This window comes from Aethalodelphis obliquidens, unplaced genomic scaffold (assembly GCF_003676395.1).
Source record: "Aethalodelphis obliquidens isolate GAN/ISIS:26980383/991018 unplaced genomic scaffold, ASM367639v1 scaffold85, whole genome shotgun sequence".
NCBI lineage: Eukaryota > Metazoa > Chordata > Mammalia > Artiodactyla > Delphinidae > Aethalodelphis > Aethalodelphis obliquidens.
The window spans coordinates 7202639-7225341 of NW_020838029.1; the positions used below are offsets into that span (position 1 = coordinate 7202639).

The following is a 22703-nucleotide window of genomic DNA, read 5'->3' on the forward strand; positions in this document are numbered from 1 at the left end:
TTTTATAGTGATCTTGAAGATAATCTATTTTTAACTGTGGGCATTGTGTTAACTTGATTTAGTATGCTGTAATGGGTCTAGATGATATAACTAAATATAGATATATACACTGTCAGTACTTGGATGGCATGCATCCAAGAGTTTATAGAAACTAGAAGGTAAAATAATGCAACAGTTGGCTAAGATGTATAACCCATTAGGGTCATTGTTGGAGAATTATTGCAAGACTTCTGATTATTATGGCTCAGAAAAGGCATAGGAACTGGTAAAAGTCCAAAGATGTATAACCACGATAATGAGATATAGTAGAAGGAGTTTGAACAGATTGGATTGTTCAGTCATGGTCTGCCAAAACATAATGGTAGCCCTTAAAGTTTAGGGGAAAAAAATCATACAAAGTAGATAGCAAGATTATAGAATTCATTACTTCTGAGAGTATAAATAGGGTTGAAAAATACTTAGACTCATTAGAGGATGCTAAGTCTGTAATAAGATTAATGATACCTATGAGGATTAGTATTAGCCTTTTGTGCTTGAGGTCACAGGAGACCACCACTTTCTCCCAAAACACTAGTCATTGCTCCATGGACAGACAGATCAGGTAGCTCATGGAACTGACTCAGTATGGCCAACCGTAAGGGTGTTCTGTGGCAGCCTATTCTTTGCTGGCTGACTTTTTGTTCACTTGGATGGATGATAATATACAATCACAAAAGCTGTTTATCAGTAATCACCTGATTGTGGAAACCATAATACAGTTGCACATAGAATAGTATATATGATGATACTTTGGCACAGTTGACAAAATTTCACTTTCTAGGACTTAGTGTAAGGCTCTTCCACAGGTGGAACAGTTTGGAATGATAAGCTTACTCCTTATTGCCATTGTCTTTGCTTGTTGACTGACAAGGCAAACCAAGGACAAATAAAAATTTAAGCTCACTGTTCTGATGTGTCTTTCATACTGATGAACGGACTGGTGAGTCAGATGACTAGCAACACAATTGTGCTGCTAATAAAAAGCCGAGTCGACTGCTTTTCATTATTCGCCCACTCAACTCTAATGGCAGTTAATACTAATGAGTAATCTAGTGCCAGGTGCCAGGATTAAAGCTTTGGTTGGATGGTAATCCTTTTGTCTAATAGTGAAATGAAGTCAAGTTTTCTACTATACGTCTGACAGCCTAAGGGTAGGTTTGCCAATAACTAATCACAGCTAAATCCTTTTTTCCACTATGGAAAATTTTTGACCCTCGATATAGTAGTGGTTCATAACCTTGAACAAAATAGTTGAACAAACATTTGATGCTTTTTTTTTTTTTAACGTGACTAACATTTGGGGAGAGGAGAAGCTATAGCAAGGCCCATAGTCTTTTATCTGAAACTGGTGGGATCAAATGCATCATAAAATTCAGAGTTTTTAGGATTTTAGAAAGATGATAATACCATATATGACTCCCAGGTGTGTCTGGAGCCGCACCTTCTAGTAAAACACATTTATATTTCTGCAGCAGAAGGTATGCATATTCACATTAAGTGGGATCAATAAATTCTGTAAATAACTTCATGCCAGTTCAAGTCAGATTTAATCATCAAATGAGGTTTTAAAATTTTTTGGAATTTGGAATTGAGGATGGAGGGGATTGTGTTCCTGTTCTTAAATTGTCAAGCAGTCTCTCTAGTTGACAATAAAATGATGGAGCTAGATGTGTAAAAGTAATTTCAAGATATCTTTGGTTGACAAAGCAGAGTATAATTAATGACAGAGTATCTCTGGGTTTCTAGGATTTGTACTGTGTTCGCAGTGACCTGGGGAACCTGCTCAAAGCCCTGGGTCGCTTGGAAGAAGCCAAGGTAGGTGTTTGATAGAACACATTTAAACATCAGTGTTATGGATACTTGTACTTTTTGCCAAGTCTTCAACTCTTCATTGAGCTATCTTCACAAAACAGTCCTATGAAACTGAGGAAAACTGACGGCATGAATCGCCTCAGACTAGAGCAGGGCCAGGATTTGGCATATCTGTTCTAAATCTGGGGGTAAAGCAAGAACCTGAACATTTTGGAGCCTTTCTGCTGAGCTAGATCATCTTTATAACAGTGGGCTCTGTCATGATCTTATGTGGGAATAAATAACATTCCTTCAAATCTGAGGCTTGCCTGCTGGTGACAAGCAGAGCGCCTGTGATTTGGCTCAAGACTCCTATATGATGCAGGTGCCATTGAAAATGCTGCTCTTCTAAGTCCTTTGTGGCTTGTAAGTGGAGAAGAATTTCATCCAAATGTTACCCTGTAATACTGGCATTTAAAATTCTTATTTAACCTTCCTCCCTTCATCTTCCTCACCCTTTTCACAGTGGAAGAAAGGCTGTTAAATGATTGCAAATTAATAATTGGAACATCCTGCCCCTTCTTGTCCTCACTCCCTTCCCCAAGTTCCTTTTCCTCTTTTCCAATCCTAGTTGTCTACCTTCTTTTCTTCTTACTTCCTTCTTTTATTCCTCCCCATCCCACCTCCTTTAAAAAAAAAAGTCAGAAGGACAAAGCTGGTTTGTTTGGGAAATGGACTGATCGAAAGAAAACTTGCCCAAGTGGAAAGGTGGCTTTTAGCATTCTGTGTTTCCAAATAAAGAATTTGAACACCAGGTTGGGTTATTAAAGCTTTTGGTATAATTTTAAATTAAATTTATAAATGAAATTGTCTTGTTACAAGCCACCTTACGCAACCGCGCTGCAGGGGTGAGGAGTGGGGAGAAACCAGAATGCTTCTGAAACTCCCACCTGTTGCTCTGAGCCCCACGCGCATGCTAATACGTGGAGTGTATGCGCAGCGTAGCTGTCTGTTTGACTGCTTCATCCAGGGAGGGAGAAGGCTTTTCAGCACCATCTGATGTTAAAAGGCACTAGTTTTAAGTGCATAGCTCATAAATTCTACTGACACTTTGGATTAACCTTATGTAGGTTTCCAGCTAATGGATTGTAATTGATTTCAGTCTTAGCTGATAAATCTAATTGGTAATTTATAGAACAAATATTTGATAAGCTTCTATTAATTGTCACCCCACCAAGCGGACAGCTAACATGAATTGCACTTCACTGCAGCTTTAGAGATCGGTTTAGGCTGAGACATTGCGCCTGCCTTAGGTTGCTGACTTCTTTATTTCAGAGCTCTGGAGACACCTAGTTTGAAAAATGTTATTCTGTTTTTGTGAGAACTTAGTGAACAAGAAAATACTCTTGAGTGAAATGCAATGTATTTCTTTTGTAATCAGTGCATTTGAAAATTCAAGCCAGCATATTCCTAGTAGATGGAAGCAAAATTAAGTTGTCTTTGTAGAAAATGAAGAGCCTTTCTTCCAGCAAAAATCCCTGCTGTATGCAATAGCCCTGATTAACCCTCTCCCTTCTGCATGTTTCCCATATTACAGACTTGAGACTGTCCTCATTCCCATATGTAATAGACATCCAAAGAATTTCAATTGCTTTGTTGAACTTTTACTAATGATCTTGTTTTTATTTTCTCTCTTGTTTTTGGTTTTTCACCATTGATATTGTATTTAGAAGGTTTCAGGTGGGTGAAACCTCCTATTCCATGCGTAAGGTGCCTCGCTGAAGGGAGCTCGAGGCCTGGATCTAGGGCAGACACACACCTCCTCCTCTTCCAGCAAGGAACGCACCGAAAAGTCACATGATGAGAAATATGGTAACGGGTTTGTAACTGCCACAGCAAAACAATTTGCCTCCATGCCTGAATCTTCTGTCTTGTGGCTTCAGAAACAGCTTAAAATAATTTTATTTACAAGCAAGTTATGTAAGAGAATGTTTTATACTATAGCCACAATTCTGTCAAAGATAAGTAAAAGTTAATTGATATTAAAAATTATTAGAGATAATTTACTAGTAAAAGCTTCTAACTCTTCTTGTTGTTCATTTTTTCCTTTTTTCTTCTTTGTTTGGATTGCAGCATTCTGCTCTTCTGATGATGCGCTGTGACCCTGCAGTAGCGCAAAGGCTGCGCAGCGTTAATGCGCAATGCGTGCGAATGAGCCCCTGTGAACGGTTGACTAGATGAGTAATCTGATTGACTGGCTCCCTCAGTCCTATTTTGTAGCCTTTTTGGATAAAATTGGGTTTTAACATACCTCGAGTCCAACTAATCTCATTAAACAAATATTCTCTATGGGCCTGTCTAGTAGATTAATGGATCTGGTTGGCCGTTTGCTGCGTCTAGGGGTGTTCTATGTAGCGCAGCAGTTCGCAGCGATTGCGCAGTGCGATGCTGTTAGGTTGCGCAAGCGATGTTTGCGCTCGCATTACAGGGACCTCAACCTAGGTGCAGTCCTGTCATATGAGGTTTCAGCTTCAGTCCTCCTTGGGAGACGGGCATTGTGAGGATGTGACTTATAGCCTGGCCTTATGATATCTGGCTTGTCAGAAAAACATTTTCCTCCTCAGTAGCATAGTTTTGATGTTAGTGAGGAACATTATTGTTTGTTTAGAGCAGCATTTCCCAAATGTGTTTTATAGGTATTCTCATAAAATGTCCAATGAAAGAAGAGGTCCATGGTCAACTAAGTTCGGGGAACCGTGTATATACTATTAAAGGCTTAGGGAAGTCCTGTAGTCAAGAAACCTGTTTTCTGTTTTCCTGATTTATTTGATCGTGAAATCTTTTTTTCCAGTGATAACTATTAACACATCGTAGAACAGACTTTGGGAAACTTGGGTGGGGGAGGAACTTAGCCTTAAGTGGCACCTTCCAGATAACACTTGAAAACAAGAGCAAGAGCCCTTAGGTGTTCAGATAAGAGAAGTCCAGCATAGAGTCTTAAGGCAACTGACTTCCCGGTTAAGTCCCAGTGTAAGGGTTGGTCATTGGTTGGCAGAACTGAACATGGTGGTTTGCACCTGGGTTCTGGTGGCGCAGGCGCAGGAGCAGCCAGCTGTGGCAGCGCATTAGTTTTGGCGCAAGCGAGCCTATGCTGCAGGGTCACTTTTGGCTGGTCAGAGAAGGAATAATGATATCACCTTCTTCCCTCCTCCCCCAATCTTTTTTTTTCCCCTTTATAAATTTTCCCCTTTCCCTTTACCTCCTTCCCCTCCCATCTTCTTCTTTCATTAACCCCTCCTAAGGCATGTTATTTGAAAGCAATTGAGACGCAACCGAACTTTGCAGTAGCTTGGAGTAATCTTGGCTGTGTTTTCAATGCACAAGGGGAGATTTGGCTTGCAATTCATCACTTTGAAAAGGTTAGTCGTTAAATTAATAATTGGTATTTTTGAAGTGCTTATGTATGCAGGGTGTTTCTACTAGAACTAAATAATAGGCCTTTACTTAATCAGTCACATAATATCTTTGTTTCTCTGACAGTATTGCAGCATTTGCTGGATGGTATATGGCAGTTTCCAGTTTAGCATTGAAAATGTACTTTAGTAATTAAAAATTCTTTTTTTAAACGGGCAGCTTTACTGTAAAGAAGCAGAGTTTCTTGGTGAAAAGACTGATTCCAGATCTGGGGCAGGAAATGTACAAAAATAATCTGGAGTGCCTTGTTGTGCCAGAAAGCAAGGAAGTTTTGATATATTTATGTCAAAAGGACTCAGGAGGCAACTGGAAGAGGCTCCTACTGGCTAAAGATGGGAGTTGAGCATCAATGGGAATAATAACTGAAATATATTGAAACTTATCAAATACATTTAAGTTCATGAGTATAATTATACTAAGAAGAAATTCATGGGTCATCTTTGGAAGATAAGGAGCAACTCATTTTGAGAACTGGTTAAACAGTTGTCCTCTCTCTCCTGTATGAACTGGACATCAGGGTAACCCAGTAGTTGATGGGGGAAGTTTCTCTTTATACAAGTGTTCCAGCTAATAAATGAAGTAGGAATGATAGAATCAGAGTATAACCAATAATAAATTTAGGCATTTATCAGTGGCAAAAAAAAAGAGACACAACCAGACATTTTGTACCTTGTGATAGAAGTAAGTACTTCCACCAGTGAAGTAGCCTTGCAAAAAGAGCAAAGAACCCAAATCTGATTATGCTTGTAGTTCTACCAATTTACAGGAAATACATGGGACAGGGAAACATAATAAGCACATTAAAGGACACCATAGGGGTGCAGTCAGCAAATTCAAACTATGGGAAGCTGTATAGGACAGTGATCTGATTTCTTCAACAAATTACAGGAATAAAAATGAAGATTTAAATTAAACTTTTAATTTAAAAGATTTAAAGAAACTCACAAAGACATGTTAATTGTATGGGTCTTATTTGGATCCTCAATCAAAGTTAATCAGAAATTGGACCACTGAATGGATATATGATACTAAGGAATTGCTGTCACTTTTTTAGGTGTGATATTGGTATTGTAGTTATGTTAGGAGGAAAAAGTATTCCTGTATTGTCCCTAAAAATTTTCAAATGAACTGATATGTCTGGGATTAGCTTCAGAATGATCTGGGAAGAGGGCGAGTTAGGTTGGAATATAGATTAAATAAAATTGAATATGATTTTTTAATTGTTGAAACTGGGTAATGGAGACTTGGAGGTTATACTCCTCTGCTTTGGTATATATTTGAAATTTTCCATAATAAAAAAATTTGGGGGTGGACATCTATTACTATAGACAATCTAAGTAAGTTAAGTGCAACAGAGTTGCCATCTAAGTGAAGAGGAATGTTCTTAATGAGTCTTAAATATATTCACAGTTACTCATTACCTTTACCTTTCAGTATTTCAGTTCAGGTTTCCATTCATTACACTATAGGAGTACCTACTCTCTTGCTCTGTGGTTCTCCTTGGTTGCACATGAGGAGCTTGTAAAAGATATGGATATCCTGGCCCCGTTTTCAGAGGGTCTGATTTAACTGGCCTGTGATGGAACCCAGGCTCCATTTAGGAGGTGAATTCTAATATACTGCCAGTGTTGAGAATTACTGCTGTAGATATATCTGGTCATATTTTAAGACAGCTTCAGAACTATCTGAATGAACCATTTAATGGTTAGTATCCCCTTGAAGTAATGTATCTTACTGAGTATACAGCTCTAATTACATATCTTACTAAGGTCTGAGTATACAGTTGTAGTTACTGAGGTATGTATTTCCTTATTCAGTTAGAGCTTGCTGCTTCTTCCTGCCATTATTTTTTTAGAAGAGCTAGGCTGATTAATTGAGAATAAAATGGGGCCAACCATGAGAAGTGTTCAGCTCAATAAAATTGGAGCAGACCCAATTTAAAATTTTTCCCTTCAGGACACATTTTGCTCTTACATTACATGGGAAGTTATTTTGGTAACATTGAGATTTGTGAATAATGAGTGGGTACTAAAATAATTGGGTTTTAAAAATGAAAGAAATAAGATTTAATTATACTAGAAAATGTAATTGGAGGTCTAAAATTATCTCAGACTAAAAATTTGTAATTGGGAAGTTCATCTGAAATCCTAACTTGCTCTAAGTAACTGTCTTGCAATTTTTAGGCTGTCACCCTTGACCCCAATTTTCTGGATGCTTATATCAATTTAGGAAATGTCTTGAAAGAGGCACGGATTTTTGACAGGTGAGGGAATGTTCTATTTGGAGTTTTTGTTGTATCAACACTTGAGAGTTTGGACTGAAATTATCACAGTGGGTCATTGAAATACACTTTCCTTTTGTTACTTTCCCGGCTCAGGTCTGCTGTATTACCTTTTATTATAGGTTTATTGTTGCCTGACTTCATTGTTGGCTTTTCACGAAGCCATTATCCTTCTCACTAGGAGTTTAGTTGAAATTTCCTTTATTGTAAAACTATTGAAATGGTTATCTTTTAGACTAAATTATTCCTTCTGTCTGATTCAGAAAGCTAAGTAAATCCTGACTTTTAACTTTTTGTTGCTGTTGTCAAAGGAAAGTCTGTTTCTTATGGGGGTATAGAAAATTTTTCAGTGTAAAAATACATTTTATAAAGGTGCAACTTTGATTTTTGAGGTTAAGTATAGTATGGCATGAATTAATTGTAACTAGTTATAATTGATATACTTTGATAGAATGAAATAATTGTAACAAAGCATCCATTAAAAGTTAGTTGCATTGTGTGTGTGTGTGTTTCTGTTTATAGAGCTGTGGCAGCTTACCTTCGTGCCCTAAGCTTGAGCCCAAATCATGCAGTGGTACATGGCAACCTGGCTTGTGTATACTATGAGCAAGGCCTGATAGATCTGGCAATAGACACCTACAGGCGAGCTATTGAATTGCAACCACATTTCCCTGATGCTTACTGCAACCTAGCCAACGCTCTCAAAGAGAAGGGCAGTGTAAGGATTTTTATTCAGTCTCTTTCTTTGTTACCTGATGGCATTAAAAAAAAGTCATTTTTGTACATATTGTCATTAAATACTGAGGTGGTAAATTGTTTAATTTTGGAATTATAGATGAGAGGAAGAATAGCAAAAATACCTGTTTTCTGGAATATTACCAGCCATTAGGCTTAACTAAGCAATTGTTAGAATAATATCAGTGGCGACTCTGTGATTCCTCTGTATAGGTTTTTGAATAGTTTGTTTTGTTTTTTAGGTTGCCGAAGCAGAAGATTGTTACAATACAGCTCTCCGGCTGTGTCCCACCCATGCAGACTCTCTGAATAACCTAGCCAATATCAAACGAGAACAGGGAAACATTGAAGAGGCAGTTCGCTTGTATCGTAAAGCATTAGAAGTATGTTGAGGGTGGTGTGGCTGGGTATTTTGTCTGTGTGATAGTAGAGGGAAGGCAGTTAAGTTTGCCATGTCATCCACCTCTTTTGTAAAAGTAGATAGTGGGCAAATCATTCGTTGAACCAGTAATTGAGTACCTAAGGTATGAGTGAGGTCCTGTGTGACATTCAAGAAAATCCTTAACATTGAGTTTGTTATTTTATGGGTAGATAAGATTGGCACAAAAAAATTTAAACAGTAAGCTAGAGTTCAAGAAGAGTTACCAGTAAATGTATAATTTCAGTACCTGATGGCTGTAATGTTGGTTGGTAGGTGTGGTAGGAGTTTTGAAGAGAGATGCTAGAGTTACCAGCATAAACTAAGATGAGGAGAGGTCTACCTCATTATGTTTTGAAACACGGAGAGGTATAAAAGAAAGGAAGAGGTAGAATTTGAACTACTTGGCTTTGAAGAATGAGTAGACTTGGAGAAGGTGGAGAGAAGTGTAGGGATATAAAGGTGCTTGAGCGAAGTTCTTGTTGTGGTAAGTTATTACTGCTGTTTTAGCAGTTATTTTTTTTTTTTAAACCTCAGTTATCATCTTGAATCTTTATAGGTCTTCCCAGAGTTTGCTGCTGCCCATTCAAATTTAGCAAGTGTATTGCAGCAGCAGGGAAAACTGCAGGAAGCTCTGATGCATTATAAGGAGGCTATTCGGTAAGAGACTCACAGCCTTATTTTTTTCTTCTAAGTTTTAAAATGTTAGGCATTTGGCACATTTGGTATGTGGGACTTTTAATAATAGCAGACTAAATTAATATTACAGGGGGTTAAAGGTTTTTGTACTAGAGAAATAAAATCTTTGTCCTCTCCTTTAGAATCAGTCCTACCTTTGCTGATGCCTACTCTAATATGGGAAACACTCTAAAGGAGATGCAGGATGTTCAGGGAGCCTTGCAGTGTTATACTCGTGCTATTCAGATTAACCCTGCATTTGCGGATGCCCACAGCAATCTGGCTTCCATTCACAAGGTACTATTTTTTATATATATTTTATTACAATATATGCATCTTAGCACCTAATGTTTTTAATTTTAGAAAAAATTTAACCATCCCACTTTATTTCCAGGATTCAGGGAATATTCCAGAAGCAATTGCTTCTTATCGCACTGCTCTGAAGCTTAAACCTGATTTTCCTGACGCCTATTGTAATTTGGCTCATTGCCTGCAGGTAAAGAATAATGGGCCAGTAATTGGCTTTCAGGGTTGTAATCACTTTTTAATTGTATGTGCCATATTAATCCAAGCTTGGCTGGAGACACTGTTTTTTAATGGGTTATCTGACATTACTTTAGGCCAAAGACACATAGGATGTTAAGTCTTGGAGTAAGGTTTTCTGGATAATAACTTCTTTTTGCCTCCTCTAGATTGTCTGTGATTGGACAGACTATGATGAGCGAATGAAGAAATTGGTCAGCATTGTGGCTGACCAGTTAGAGAAGAATAGGTTGCCTTCTGTGCATCCTCATCATAGTATGCTATATCCTCTTTCTCATGGCTTCAGGAAGGCTATTGCTGAGAGGCATGGGAACCTCTGCTTGGATAAGGTGCGAGTCTTTCATTTTAATCTTTTCGTCGTAAAGTAAAACACAGATACAGAAAACTACATGAATCAAATTTATGGCTTAATGAGTTATCATAAGGTGTTTACCACCCAAGTTGAGAAATGAAGCTTCGTGAGCCAGTCCAGAAGCCCCCCTCCCATTGTGTCCTGTCTTGATCATAACCCCTTCCATTCTATAAGGTGGAATCCTTAACTGAAATACTTAACAGTAGGCTGATGGTGTTTTCCTTTAATTTTGAAACCATAGTTTTTATAAAGTGTTTGGTATTTTCTACTCACCTTTGAGAATTAGAGCAGTACTTGATCAAAGGTGGGAATTTTCTCAGCAGAATAGAGCAGAGTGCTAGGTGTAATTGTGTTTTTAAAAAATGCTTCCCTACAGAATTTTCTAAAATGCAGGGTTTGTCATGCTCTTCCCACTCTGCTTCCTTCCTACAACTTTAACTTGCTTGGGCTACTTCATAGGCCTCAGGAACAGGTCAAAGTATGAAGCATATTATACAAATTGCTAAGGTTGTATTAGACTGGTTATATGAATTAAAGAAGTATTCTGGGCATACCATTCCTAACAGGTATGCTTTTAGTCAGTTTTCCTAGATGAAAATTTACATATAGACTCAACTTTACTAACAAGCACTGAATTCCATTGGTAGATAAATGTCCTTCATAAACCACCATATGAACATCCGAAAGACTTGAAGCTCAGTGATGGTCGACTGCGTGTAGGATACGTGAGTTCTGACTTTGGGAATCATCCTACTTCTCATCTTATGCAGTCTATTCCAGGCATGCACAATCCTGATAAATTTGAGGTAAGAGTAGTGTTGCTCTAGAGTCGCTATTTATAAAACCAAACAAACCCACAGTGGTAGCTTTATAGTCACCTTTAGGTGTTAAGCCCAGTGTCTTTTGGAAAGATTTGAGCCAAGGTTATTAAATATACTATGTGCTGCCTTTCAGGTATTCTGTTATGCCCTGAGCCCAGATGATGGCACAAACTTCCGAGTGAAGGTGATGGCAGAAGCCAATCATTTCATTGATCTTTCTCAGGTATGTGAAACTCTTATACTTACAACTTTCTTTTTTTTTTTTGAGTCCTTTCCCTCTTTTTCTTGATGAGTCTGGCTAATGTTTATCAATTTTGTTTATCTTCTCCAGGAACCAGCTTTTAGTTTTATTGATCTTTGCTATTGTTTTCTTTGTTTCTGTTTCATTTATTTCTGCTCTGCTCTTTATGATTTCTTTCCTTCTGCTAACTTCGGGTTTTGTTTGTTCTTCTTTCTCTAGTTCCTTTAGGTGTAAGGTTTGATTATTTATTTGAGGTTTTTCTTGTTTCTTGAGGTAGGATTGTAGCTATAAACTTCCCTCTTAGAACTGCTTTTGCTGCATCCCATAGGTTTTGGATCATCGTGTTTTCATTATCATTTGTCTCTAGGTATTTTTTGATTTCCTCTTTGATTTGTTCAGTGATCTCTTGGTTATTTAGTAACGTATTGTTTAGCCTCCATGTGTTTGTGTTTTTTACATTTTTTCCCCTGTAATTGATTTCTAATCTCATAGTGTTGCGGTCGGAAAAGATGCTTGATGTGATTTCAATTTTCTTAAATTTACTGAGGCTTGATTTGTGACCCAAGATGTGATCTATCCTGGAGAATGTTCCATGTGCACTTGAGAAGAAAGTGTTATCTGCTGTTTTGGGATGGAATGTCCTATAAATATCAATTAAATCTATCTGGTCTATTGTGTCATTTAAAGCTTGTGTTTCCTTATTAATTTTCTGTTTGGATGATCTGTCCATTGGTGTAAGTGAGGTGTTAAAGTCCCCCACTCTTATTGTGTTACTGTCGATTTCCTCTTTTATAGCTGTTAGCAGTTGCCTTATATATTGAGGTGCTCCTATGTTGGGTGCATATATATTTATAATCGTTATATCTTCTTCTTGGATTGGTCCCTTGATCATTTTGTAGTGTCCTTCCTTGTCTCTTGTAACATTCTTCATTTTAAAGTCTATTTTATCTGATATGAGTATTGCTACTCCAGCTTTCTTTTGATTTCCATTTGCATGGAATATCTTTTTCCATCCCCTCACTTGCAGTCTCTATGTGTCCCTAGGTCTGAAGTGGGTCTCTTCTAGACAGCATATATATGGGTCTTGTTTTTGTATCCACTCAGCGAGCCTGTGTCTTTTGGTTGGAGCATTTAATCCATTCACTTTTAAGGTAATTATCGATATGTGTGTTCCTGTGACCATCTTCTTAATTATTTTGGGTTTGTTTCTGTAGGTCCTTTTCTTTTGTGTTTCCCACTCGGAGAAGGTCCTTTAGCAGTTGTTGTAGAGCTGGTTTGGTGGTGCTGAATTCTCTTAGCTTTTGCTTGTCTATAAAGCCTTTGATTTCTCCATCAAATCTGAATGAGATCCTTGCCAGGTAGAGTAATCTTGGTTGTCAGTTCTTCCCTTTCATCACTTTAAGTATGTCATGCCATTCCCTTCTGGCTTGTAGAGTTTCTGCTGAGAAAGCAGCTGTTAACCTTATGGGAGTTCCCTTGTATGTTATTTGTCGTTTTTCCCTTGTTGCTTTCAATAATTTTTCTTTGTCTTTAATTTTTGCCAGTTTGATTACTGTGTGTCTCAGCATGTTTCTCCTTGGGTTTATCCTGTATGGGACTCTCTGTGCTTCCTGGACTTGGGTGGTTATTTCCTTTCCCATGTTAGGGAAGTGTTTGACTATAATCTCTTCAAATATTTTCTCTGGTCCTTTCTCTCTCTCTTCTCCTTCTGGGACCCCTATAATACGAATGTTGTTGCGTTTAATGTTGTCCCAGACGTCTCTTAGGCTGTCATTTGTTTTCATTCTTTTTTCTTTAGTCTGTTCCACAGCAGTGAATTCCACCATTCTGTCTTCCAGGTCACTTATCCGTTCTTCTGCCTCAGTTATTCTGCTATTGATTCCTTCTAGTGTAGTTTTCATTTCAATTATTGTATTGTTCATCTCTGTTTGTTTGTTCTTTAATTCTTCTAGGCCTTTGTTAAACATTTCTTGCATCTTCTCAATCTTTGCCTCCATTCTTTTTCCGAGGTCCTGGATCATCTTCACTGTCATTATTCTGAATTCTTTTTCTGGAAGGTTGCCTATTTCCACTTCATTTAGTTGTTTTTCTGGCGTTTTATCTTGTTCCTTCATCTGGTACATAGCCTTCTGCCTTTTCATCTTGTGTATCTTTCTGTGAATGTGGTTTTTGTTCCACAGGCTGCAGGATTCTTGCTTCTGCTGTCTGGTGGATGAGGCTATCTTAGAGGCTTGTACTTCCAACTTTTTATTTTGAGCAAATAGTGAATAAAACTGTTGGTGTGTAGCTTGTATCCTCAATTTTCTTTTTTAAATTTAATTAATTTATTTATTTTTGGCCGCTTTGGGTCTTCATTGCTGCCCATGGGCTTTCTCTAGTTGTGGTGAGTGGGGTCTGCTGTTCATTGCGGTGCACAGGCTTCTCATTGCGGTGGCTTCTCTTGTTGTGGAGCACAGGCTCTAGGCGCGTGGGCTTCAGTAGTTGTGGCACGTGGGCACAGTAGTTGTGGCTCGTGAGCTCTAGAGCACAGGCTCAGTAGTTGTGGTACACGGGCTTAGTTGCTCCATGGCATGTGGGATCTTCCCGGACCAGGGCTCAAACCTGTGTCCCCTGCATTGACAGGCAGATTCTTAACCACTGCGCCACCAGAGAAGCCCATATCCTCAGTATTTTCCATGACAGATATTTAACATCAGCTACTACATACCTGTGGGCAATTGCTTCGATCTTATTTCCTTGATTGTTTACATTTATTACATTGCATTTATAATCAGCATGGATTTTTGCTGAGTTTGCAAATGAAATAGAAATATGGTGTATTTGTGTGTGGTCGTAAAACTTCTCTGCGGATTGAGCTAGCACTTGTGACAGTAGATACCTAATATTACCTGAATAAATTGAGCAAAATGGTGGCTTGGAAGAAGAACAAAAAAGTCATTTAAAGGGCCTTTGCCGGGCTTCCCTGGTGGCGCAGTGGTTGAGAGTCCGCCTGCCGATGCAGGGGACATGGGTTCGTGCCCCGGTCCGGGAAGATCCCACATGCTGCGTAGCGGCTGGGCCCATGAGCCATGGCCGCTGAGCCTGCGCGTCCGGAGCCTGTGCTCCGCGACGGGAGAGGGGGAAAAAAAAAGGGCCTTTGCCTTTGGTTTTCTTTATTTCTTATACTTGCTCCATTGCTGTTTCCTCTAGGAGCAAAAGTTTTATGATAAATTAATATTGAAACCTGTGAGGGAATGAATTTGCTGCAGGTATGGACTAGAGTTTTTTCTTATAGACGCTGTTGGCCACTTTGGTGACTAACAGAGGTATGTATGGTATACCCAGTAATTCATATATATGAATCATTGAAGTCCTAGCAGAAGGATTGTGAGCCTCTTGTCATTTCATAAATAATTTCTACCAACGTCTTTTGTGTTATGGCTGTTGCTTTGGAAATATACCTGACCATTTTTGATGTAGGGTTGGACTCTGACCAAGAAGAATATGGCCCTCCACCTCTGACACCTTTTAGGATTCACTGCTTATTGACTGAAGTCTAAACTCTTTAAAAATATATATTTATTAATTTTATATATATATATATATATATATATATATATAAAAATTGAAATGTAGTTGACGTATAGTGTTATGTTAGTTTCAGGTGTACTACATAGTTATTTGCATACATTATGAAATCACCATGATAAGTCTAGTAACCACCTGTCCCCATACAAAGTTATTGCAGTATTATTGACCATATTTCTCATGTTGTATGTTGTATCCCTGTGGCTTGCTTGTTTTATATCTGGAGGTTTGTACTACTTAATCCTGTTCACCTATTTTGCCCCCTCCCTCCCTTCCCTCTGGCAACTTTTAAATGGCTGAGGAATATTCCACTGTGTATATATACCACATCTTCTTTTTCCATTCATCCATTGATGGACACTTAGGTTACTTCCATATCTTGACAATTGTAAATAGTGCTGCAGTGAACATTGGTGTGCCTATATGAAGTCCAAGCTCTTCAGTGTGGCCTTCGCAACCTTTCTAAACAAACAACCTTGTTTGCCAGAGCTTTTCACCCATCATTAGCCCTCAGTTATACCCTATATCAAATAGAAGTGATCTACCCATTTTTTAAACCTACCATGCACTTTACTCTGGTTCTTTATTCATACAGTTCTCTGTTGAGATTGTATTCTGTCCAGCTTCCTCAAACTCCTGTCCATCTTTTTAAAATTTTTATTTATTTATTTATTTTTGGCTGCATTGGGTCTTTGTTGGTGTGTGTGTGCTTTCTCTAGTTGTGGCGAGCGGGGGCTACTCTTTGTTGGGGTGCGTGGGCTTCTCATTGCGGTGGCTTCTCTTGTTGTCGAGCATGGGCTCTAGGCACGCGGGCTTCAGTAGTTGTGGCACATGGGCTTAGTTGCCCCATAGTGTGTGGGATCTTCCCGGACCAGGGCTCGAACCCGTGTCCCTTGCATTGGCAGGTGGATTCTTAATGACTTGCGCCACCAGGGAAGTCCTCCTATCCATCTTTGAAGGCCCATTTCAAATATCAACTCCTCTATGAAGCCTAGTTTTTTTGTTTTTTTTTTTGGTTGCGTTGGGTCTTTGTTGGTGTGTGCGGGCTTTCTCTAGTTTTGGCGAGCGAGGGCTACTCTTTGTTGCAGTGCACGGGCTTCTCATTGCAGTGGCTTCTCTTGTTGCAAAGCGCAGGCTGTAGGCATGTAGGCTCCAGTAGTTGTGGCACACGGGCTTAGTTGCCCCGCAGTGTGTGGGATCTTCCCGGACCGGGGCTCGAACCCGTGTCCCCTGCATTGGCAGGCGGTTTCTTAACCACTGACCCACCAGGCAAGTCCCAAGCCTAGTTGTTCATACGTTCAGTCTAGAGGTAAACTCTCCTTCCTCTGTATCCTGTTTGTGTAATGCTGTGGGCCCATTTTAATGGTACTTAACCATGTTTTTACCCTGCATTAATGTAATTTGTGTTGTTACCACTTTTGCCTCTGGGAATTTGAATTCTGTTCAATGCCATTAAGACTAATTGAATCAGTTTTAGATTATACATAGTATAAGTTCTTATTTTTTTTTTCCATAGATTCCATGCAATGGAAAAGCAGCTGATCGCATTCATCAAGATGGTATACACATCCTTGTAAATATGAATGGTTATACCAAGGGTGCTCGAAATGAACTCTTTGCTCTCAGGCCAGCTCCTATTCAGGTAAAGGAAATAATGATAATTACTCACAGTGTTTATTGGGCTAAGAAGACAGTGATAGGTTTTTTCCCCTCTTTGGTTAACTGTCCTTTGAAACAATAGGACAGACATGCTTGACTTATGAAAAAAAAGTGTAGTTCTTGAAAATGAACAGGGACAAAGAATTTTGAGTGAGAACACAGTGCCCACAGGAACATGTATATGGAGACATGCAATTTGTAGTTGGATGTAAACCGTTGTTCTGTCTTGTAAATTGGAAAAACGGTTTAGCACTTAGAAGTTTAGTCTAAAATATTACTTGATTGCTCTTGGCTAAGGAAGTCCACCCTCCTTGGTTGTTTGTTTACTTATTTAATTTTAAGCTATTTTGCTGAAGGTTCTTAGTCAGTTTTTGGTCTGATTTTTTTTTTTTTTCTTTTAGGCAATGTGGCTGGGGTACCCTGGGACTAGTGGCGCGCTTTTCATGGATTATATCATCACTGATCAGGAAACTTCACCTGCTGAAGTTGCTGAGCAGTATTCTGAGAAACTGGCTTATATGCCCCATACTTTCTTTATTGGTGATCATGCTAATATGTTCCCTCACCTGAAGGTAGGTAGAAAAACAGTGCTATAGGGGAATTGCAAAGAACTGTAGTCATTTATTTCCTTGCTGCTGTTCCTGTGCATCCTAAAAGATATGTCTGAAACTTTTTTTTCAATTAGAAAAAAGCAGTCATCGATTTTAAGTCCAATGGGCACATTTATGACAATCGGATTGTGCTGAATGGCATCGACCTCAAAGCATTTCTTGATAGTCTACCAGATGTGAAAATTGTCAAGGTCAGAACCTGGTCAATACTGTCATTGAAATTAAGTTATCTGCATTTGGGATCTTTCCCTAATGATGTATTTTGTGTAATTATTTTAAGATGAAATGTCCTGATGGAGGAGACAACGCAGACAGCAGTAATACAGCTCTTAATATGCCTGTCATTCCTATGAATACTATTGCAGAAGCAGTTATTGAAATGATTAACAGAGGACAAATTCAGATAACAATTAATGGATTCAGTATTAGCAATGGACTGGCAACTACCCAGGTGAGAAGAGAATAATAGAACATACTATCTACCACCAAGTATACATTTATCTTCTTTACATCTCATAACTCTAGGAGGTAAGCATCATTACTTCCGTTTTATAGATGAGGAAATGAATTCAGTGGAAACTGGCATCTTATATAGGTTTGTTTGATTTTAAAAGTCTCTTGGATTCAGCCAGCAGGTTACTTAATGAGAGTCTTCTGTGTTAATACCTTGTTATTCTCTGCCTGTGGCTTTACTCTCACCAACGGTGAACTGTCTGTAGGCATCATACAGTGTCTTGCTTCTGTAACTCATCCTTTCCCCAGTTAAATCTTACTCATCTTTAAGACTTTCAGTTCAGACAACTCCGCCAGGAATCTGTTTCTGTCCATATCCCTGACCTCTCCTTCCCTGCTCCATTGGTACCTGTATTCTCTGTTCTTGTAGTATTTGGGATATATCTTTACATCCAGCACAACACATTATAATTCCCTGGGTTTGTATGTATTCTCCACTGAATTGAATTACTTTAGGGTCCGTGTCTTAGCCACAATAATGAAATACGTGCTGAGTAAATATTGGGTTGGCCAAAAAGTTCGTTCAGGTGTTTTTGTAAGCTTGTATGAAAAATCCGAATGAACTTTTTGGCCAACCCAATATTATATATTGCATACTTGAATAAGTGAATATGTAACTCTGTCAAGAGATCATAAGGCAAGGATCTCTGACCTCTTTAGGAGTTAACAGTTTTAGTGGTATAGCAGTTTATACAAAGAATGCTTGAAATGAATTAAGGTAAAGGAATTAATCACCCGTAATGTGTATTAGGCCTGAACTGTCCTTTGAAACAATAGGGCAGACATGCTTGACTCAAGGAAAAAAAAGCATACTTCTTGAAGTGCACAGGTACAAAGAATTTTGAGTGTAGAACAACACAATGCCCGTAATGTATGAGATGTCTATCACACCTGGAATAGTTACATAACAAGGTAAGGCACTACCCAGATGTGTGGGAATTGCAAGATAAGACTGTAATTGTGTATGTAGATGCTCAGAAATAGAGCTGAACAATGAGGAGAGGCAGTTTTAGTAGAGATTTTTCAGTAATTTAAGTTTAGTCTTGAAAGGTGGGTGTGATTTAGAAAAGGATATTTCATACATGGAGAAAAGAGTGAGCAAAAGCTTGCTGTTGGACTAATAGGGTTTTGAAGAGAACTTTTTGGCTAGAGTGAGATGTTTCATAGTGCAGTCCCCCCCAAATTAAGATAATGCTCTAACTTTTTTCCTTTAACTTAATGTGTCATGAATATATTCTCATTATAGTTCAACGACATTACTTTTAATGGTTATACCAGTTTGCATCGTAAGGATTGTTTATTGATTGAAAAATAATCAGATTGGGGACTTCCCTGGTGGTCCAGTGGTTAAGACTCCGTGCTCCCAATGCAGGGGACCTGGGTTCGATCCCTGGTCAGGGAACTAGATCCCGCATGCTGCAACTAAAGACCCCACATGCTGCAATGGTGCAACGAAGATCCTGCGTGCCACAACTAAGACCTGAAGCAGCCAAATAAATAAATAAACAAATATTGAAAAGAAAAGAAAAATATCGGACCATGTTTACTTTAAATATAATCATATATTTTTTCTTGTTCTAGATCAACAATAAGGCTGCCACTGGAGAGGAGGTTCCCCGTACCATTATTGTAACCACACGTTCTCAGTACGGGTTACCAGAAGATGCCATTGTGTACTGTAACTTTAATCAGTTATATAAAATTGACCCATCTACTTTGCAGATGTGGGCAAATGTGAGTGTGTGTAGATTCATTATTAATGTCCAGAGATTCGCGTAAAGATTCTGTATATAGGTCGTCTTGCTGAGGCTGCCACCCCATCCTCCCATTCAGGAGCTGTTGTGCTAGATTATTGTGATAATCTTCAAAAGAGCTGTAGATTTCAGCAATTTTTGATTTGTCCTTCAAGTGTCTAAATATCATATAATGAACTTTTAAAATTTATGTGTTCAAACGCAGGGATCAGCAAACTTTTTCTTAAAAGGCCAGGTGGTAAATATTTTTGGTTTTGCAGTCTATACTCTCTGTCACACCTACTCAATTCTGCCGTTGTAGCAAGAAAACACCATACTCATTATATAAATGAATGAGTATAGGTATGTTCCAATAAGTTTTTATTTACAAAAACAGGCAATATGCCAGATTTGGCTCATAGGCTATAGTTTGCCAACCCATGGTCTAAGCTGATAGCAAAGCTGTTACGTATACTCATCCACATTTTACATCATTCTTGCAATATTGTAGAGTTAGAACCAGGAAGGAATTGGCTTATGCCGTTACTTCTCAGTCATTTCATCATACCAGTTTGCATAAGCAGGACCTCTGAAGCTTCTAAACTTTGCTATCCATATCTGCCTCTTTTTCCATAGAGCCTAAAATGGAGATAGTTCTTGGTTGACTTTTTTTCTGATTAATATCTGGGTTTTTTGGTCTGTTTTCTTTTTTTAAAGGACGAGGGAGGGTGGAGAAGAGGAAGCAGATGAGTACAGGTTTACTATCCCTGAATCTTCACTTCCCCATTTCAAAAAACCTGAAAACCAAAAGCATCTTCATAAGTTTGTGGTAAATTTATTTGGTTGGCAGCCACACTGCCTGAACTGATGTTAGGCTATTTATGATTCTTTATTTATTCCATTTGGTATGAATATTCCTACATCTTGATGCAGAGATACTAATATGTTGGTTTGCAGGGAGTTGCCGCTGAGAGTGTTATGTAATCTATATATACTGTACTACTTCTTAAAAATCTGAAATATTCTAAATTCTGAAATCCATCTGTTCTCATGGCTTTCAGAGATGGGATGGTGAACTTGTATGATACATTGAGTAGATGTAGGTCTAAATCGGGTTGGCAAACTATGGCCGATGAGCCAAATCCAGTCCACTGCTTGTTTTTTTGTTTGTTTTTTTATTTTGGCAGTGTGGCATGCGGAATCTTAGTTCCCTGACCAGGGATCGAACCTGAGCCCCCTGCAGTGGAAGCATGGAGTCCTAACCACTGGACCACCAGGGAAGTCCCAGCTGCTTGTTTTTGTAAATAAAATTTTATTGACACACAGCCATGCCTACTTACTTACATATTGTCTATGGCTTTCCAGTGACAAGGGCAGAATTGAATAGTTATGACACAGTCCATGTTGGCCATCAAAAGCAACAGTATTTGCTCTCTGGTCCTTTACAGAAAATGTCTGCTGACCCCTGATCTAGATTAGGCAAATAAAGTTTGGCAGGTGTGAACTAACTTTATTTGTTGTACCATGGTGGGGGATTTAAAATTTGAAATGGAAAATTCCTATCTCATGGACAAAAATCACTCCTAGTATCAATTCCCACAGGACATAGCTGCCTCAGATTTTGCCAATTAGTAACTTGTTTTGTCTTCTTGCATCAGTCTCCTCTTTCTTTGAACTGTCTTTGGGGACAGCTAAGCAGAACAGGAACCTATAGCTCAGTTGATCTAATTCATCTATGTGAAAGAAAGACTTAAGTTCACGGTAGGCTGCTATCTGGGTGAAAAGAATAGAGTATGGTAGAATTACTAGAAATTTATGGGAGCCTTTCTTGAGAAGGGCAGAGCTGCTATTAATACTTGCTCTTGTTTTCCCTATTTTAGATTCTGAAGCGTGTTCCCAATAGTGTACTGTGGCTGTTGCGTTTTCCAGCAGTAGGAGAACCTAACATTCAACAGTACGCACAAAATATGGGCCTTCCCCAGAACCGTATCATTTTTTCACCTGTTGCTCCTAAAGAGGAACATGTTCGGAGAGGCCAGCTGGCTGATGTCTGCTTGGACACTCCACTCTGTAATGGACACACCACAGGGATGGATGTCCTTTGGGCAGGGACACCCATGGTGACTATGCCAGGTGAGTTGCTTCCTTGTTCTTTTTAAAATCTCCTTGGGAGAGACACTTCAGGTGAAATCATATGTACTAGAAGCAACATTTAGGGCAAGATGATAGAAAATGAGACTTGTTCAAGTCTGAACACTCTTCATCTGCATCGTGTGGATATTTAACATAAATAACATTAATAACTGTGTGCTATTTGCATTCTCAGATGTGCAGTTGTTATCTTTCTTATTGCAGGAGAGACTCTTGCTTCCCGAGTTGCAGCTTCCCAGCTCACTTGTTTAGGCTGTCTTGAGCTTATTGCTAAAAATAGACAAGAATATGAAGACATAGCTGTGAAACTGGGAACTGATCTAGAATAGTAAGTAAACTTTTCCGTGAACAAATTATATGGTGAGGTGAAGGAAACAAGAAAAATTTAGAGAGAATATAGGTGTTATGAAGTGAAATCATAAAATAAGGGTAATATAAAATAAATGAATTAGTTGTATGCTCTCTGGATGGGAGAAGGACTTTTTATTATTTTAATTTAATTTAACTTGTTATTTATTTTTGTGGCCGCACTATGCGGCGTGCGGGATCTTACTTCCCCGGCCAGGGATCGAACCTGTGCTCCCTGCAGTGGAAGCATGGAGTCTTAACCACTGGACCGCCAGGGGAGTCCTGAGAAGAACTTTTTAAACTTCCATAAATAAAGTGATCATTAGGTTTCACTATGTAGAGTAAATGCTGAATAAAAGTAAGTCAAGAGAATTAAAAGATGTAAACTAGCTATATTTCAATAAAAAAAAAGAAAATTAAAAGGCAAACAAGAGGGAAAAAAATCTGTTCCTTAATGTCAAATATTAATAGCCTGGCTATATAAAGACTGAAGAATATTTACATTTTAAATCCCTTAATAGGAAAGTAAGCAAAGAAATGACAACTGACTAAAGTAGAAATACAAATGGTTAACAAGGAAGTTTCAACCTCTGTAGTAGAAATAAATATTTATTTTTTAATTTATTGGCCTTGCCACCTGCCTTGTGGGATTTTAGTTCCCTGATCAGGGATTGAACCCACGCCCTCGGCAGTGAAAGCGTGGAGTCCTAACCACTGGACCACCAGAGAATTCCCTAGTAGAAATAAA

General features: G+C 38.6%; 1 protein-coding gene and 1 non-coding gene across 5 annotated transcripts in view; one reads left to right on the forward strand and one right to left on the reverse strand.

Moving 5' to 3' along the window:
- Positions 1-22703, forward strand: part of OGT (O-linked N-acetylglucosamine (GlcNAc) transferase) — a 37170-nt gene that overhangs the window by 8299 nt on the left and 6168 nt on the right. For 2 of the 4 annotated variants that reach the window (XM_027093620.1, XM_027093621.1), the window contains exons 4-21: positions 1786-1854; positions 5133-5249; positions 7488-7567; positions 8108-8303; positions 8563-8703; positions 9298-9398; positions 9560-9713; positions 9811-9912; positions 10109-10288; positions 10959-11117; positions 11266-11355; positions 16457-16582; positions 17001-17171; positions 17285-17401; positions 17491-17661; positions 19305-19457; positions 21337-21589; positions 21812-21935. In XM_027093620.1, the coding sequence (XP_026949421.1) occupies positions 1786-1854; positions 5133-5249; positions 7488-7567; positions 8108-8303; positions 8563-8703; positions 9298-9398; positions 9560-9713; positions 9811-9912; positions 10109-10288; positions 10959-11117; positions 11266-11355; positions 16457-16582; positions 17001-17171; positions 17285-17401; positions 17491-17661; positions 19305-19457; positions 21337-21589; positions 21812-21935 (2504 nt within the window). Of the gene's footprint in view, positions 1-1785; positions 1855-5132; positions 5250-7487; positions 7568-8107; positions 8304-8562; positions 8704-9297; positions 9399-9559; positions 9714-9810; positions 9913-10108; positions 10289-10958; positions 11118-11265; positions 11356-16456; positions 16583-17000; positions 17172-17284; positions 17402-17490; positions 17662-19304; positions 19458-20643; positions 20696-21336; positions 21590-21811; positions 21936-22703 lie in introns of those variants that run through there. The other 2 variants (XM_027093623.1, XM_027093622.1) reach the window with 2 other exon arrangements.
- On the reverse strand, positions 20664-20736 carry TRNAW-CCA (transfer RNA tryptophan (anticodon CCA)). The gene has a single exon. It is a non-coding gene; the product is annotated as a tRNA-Trp (tRNA).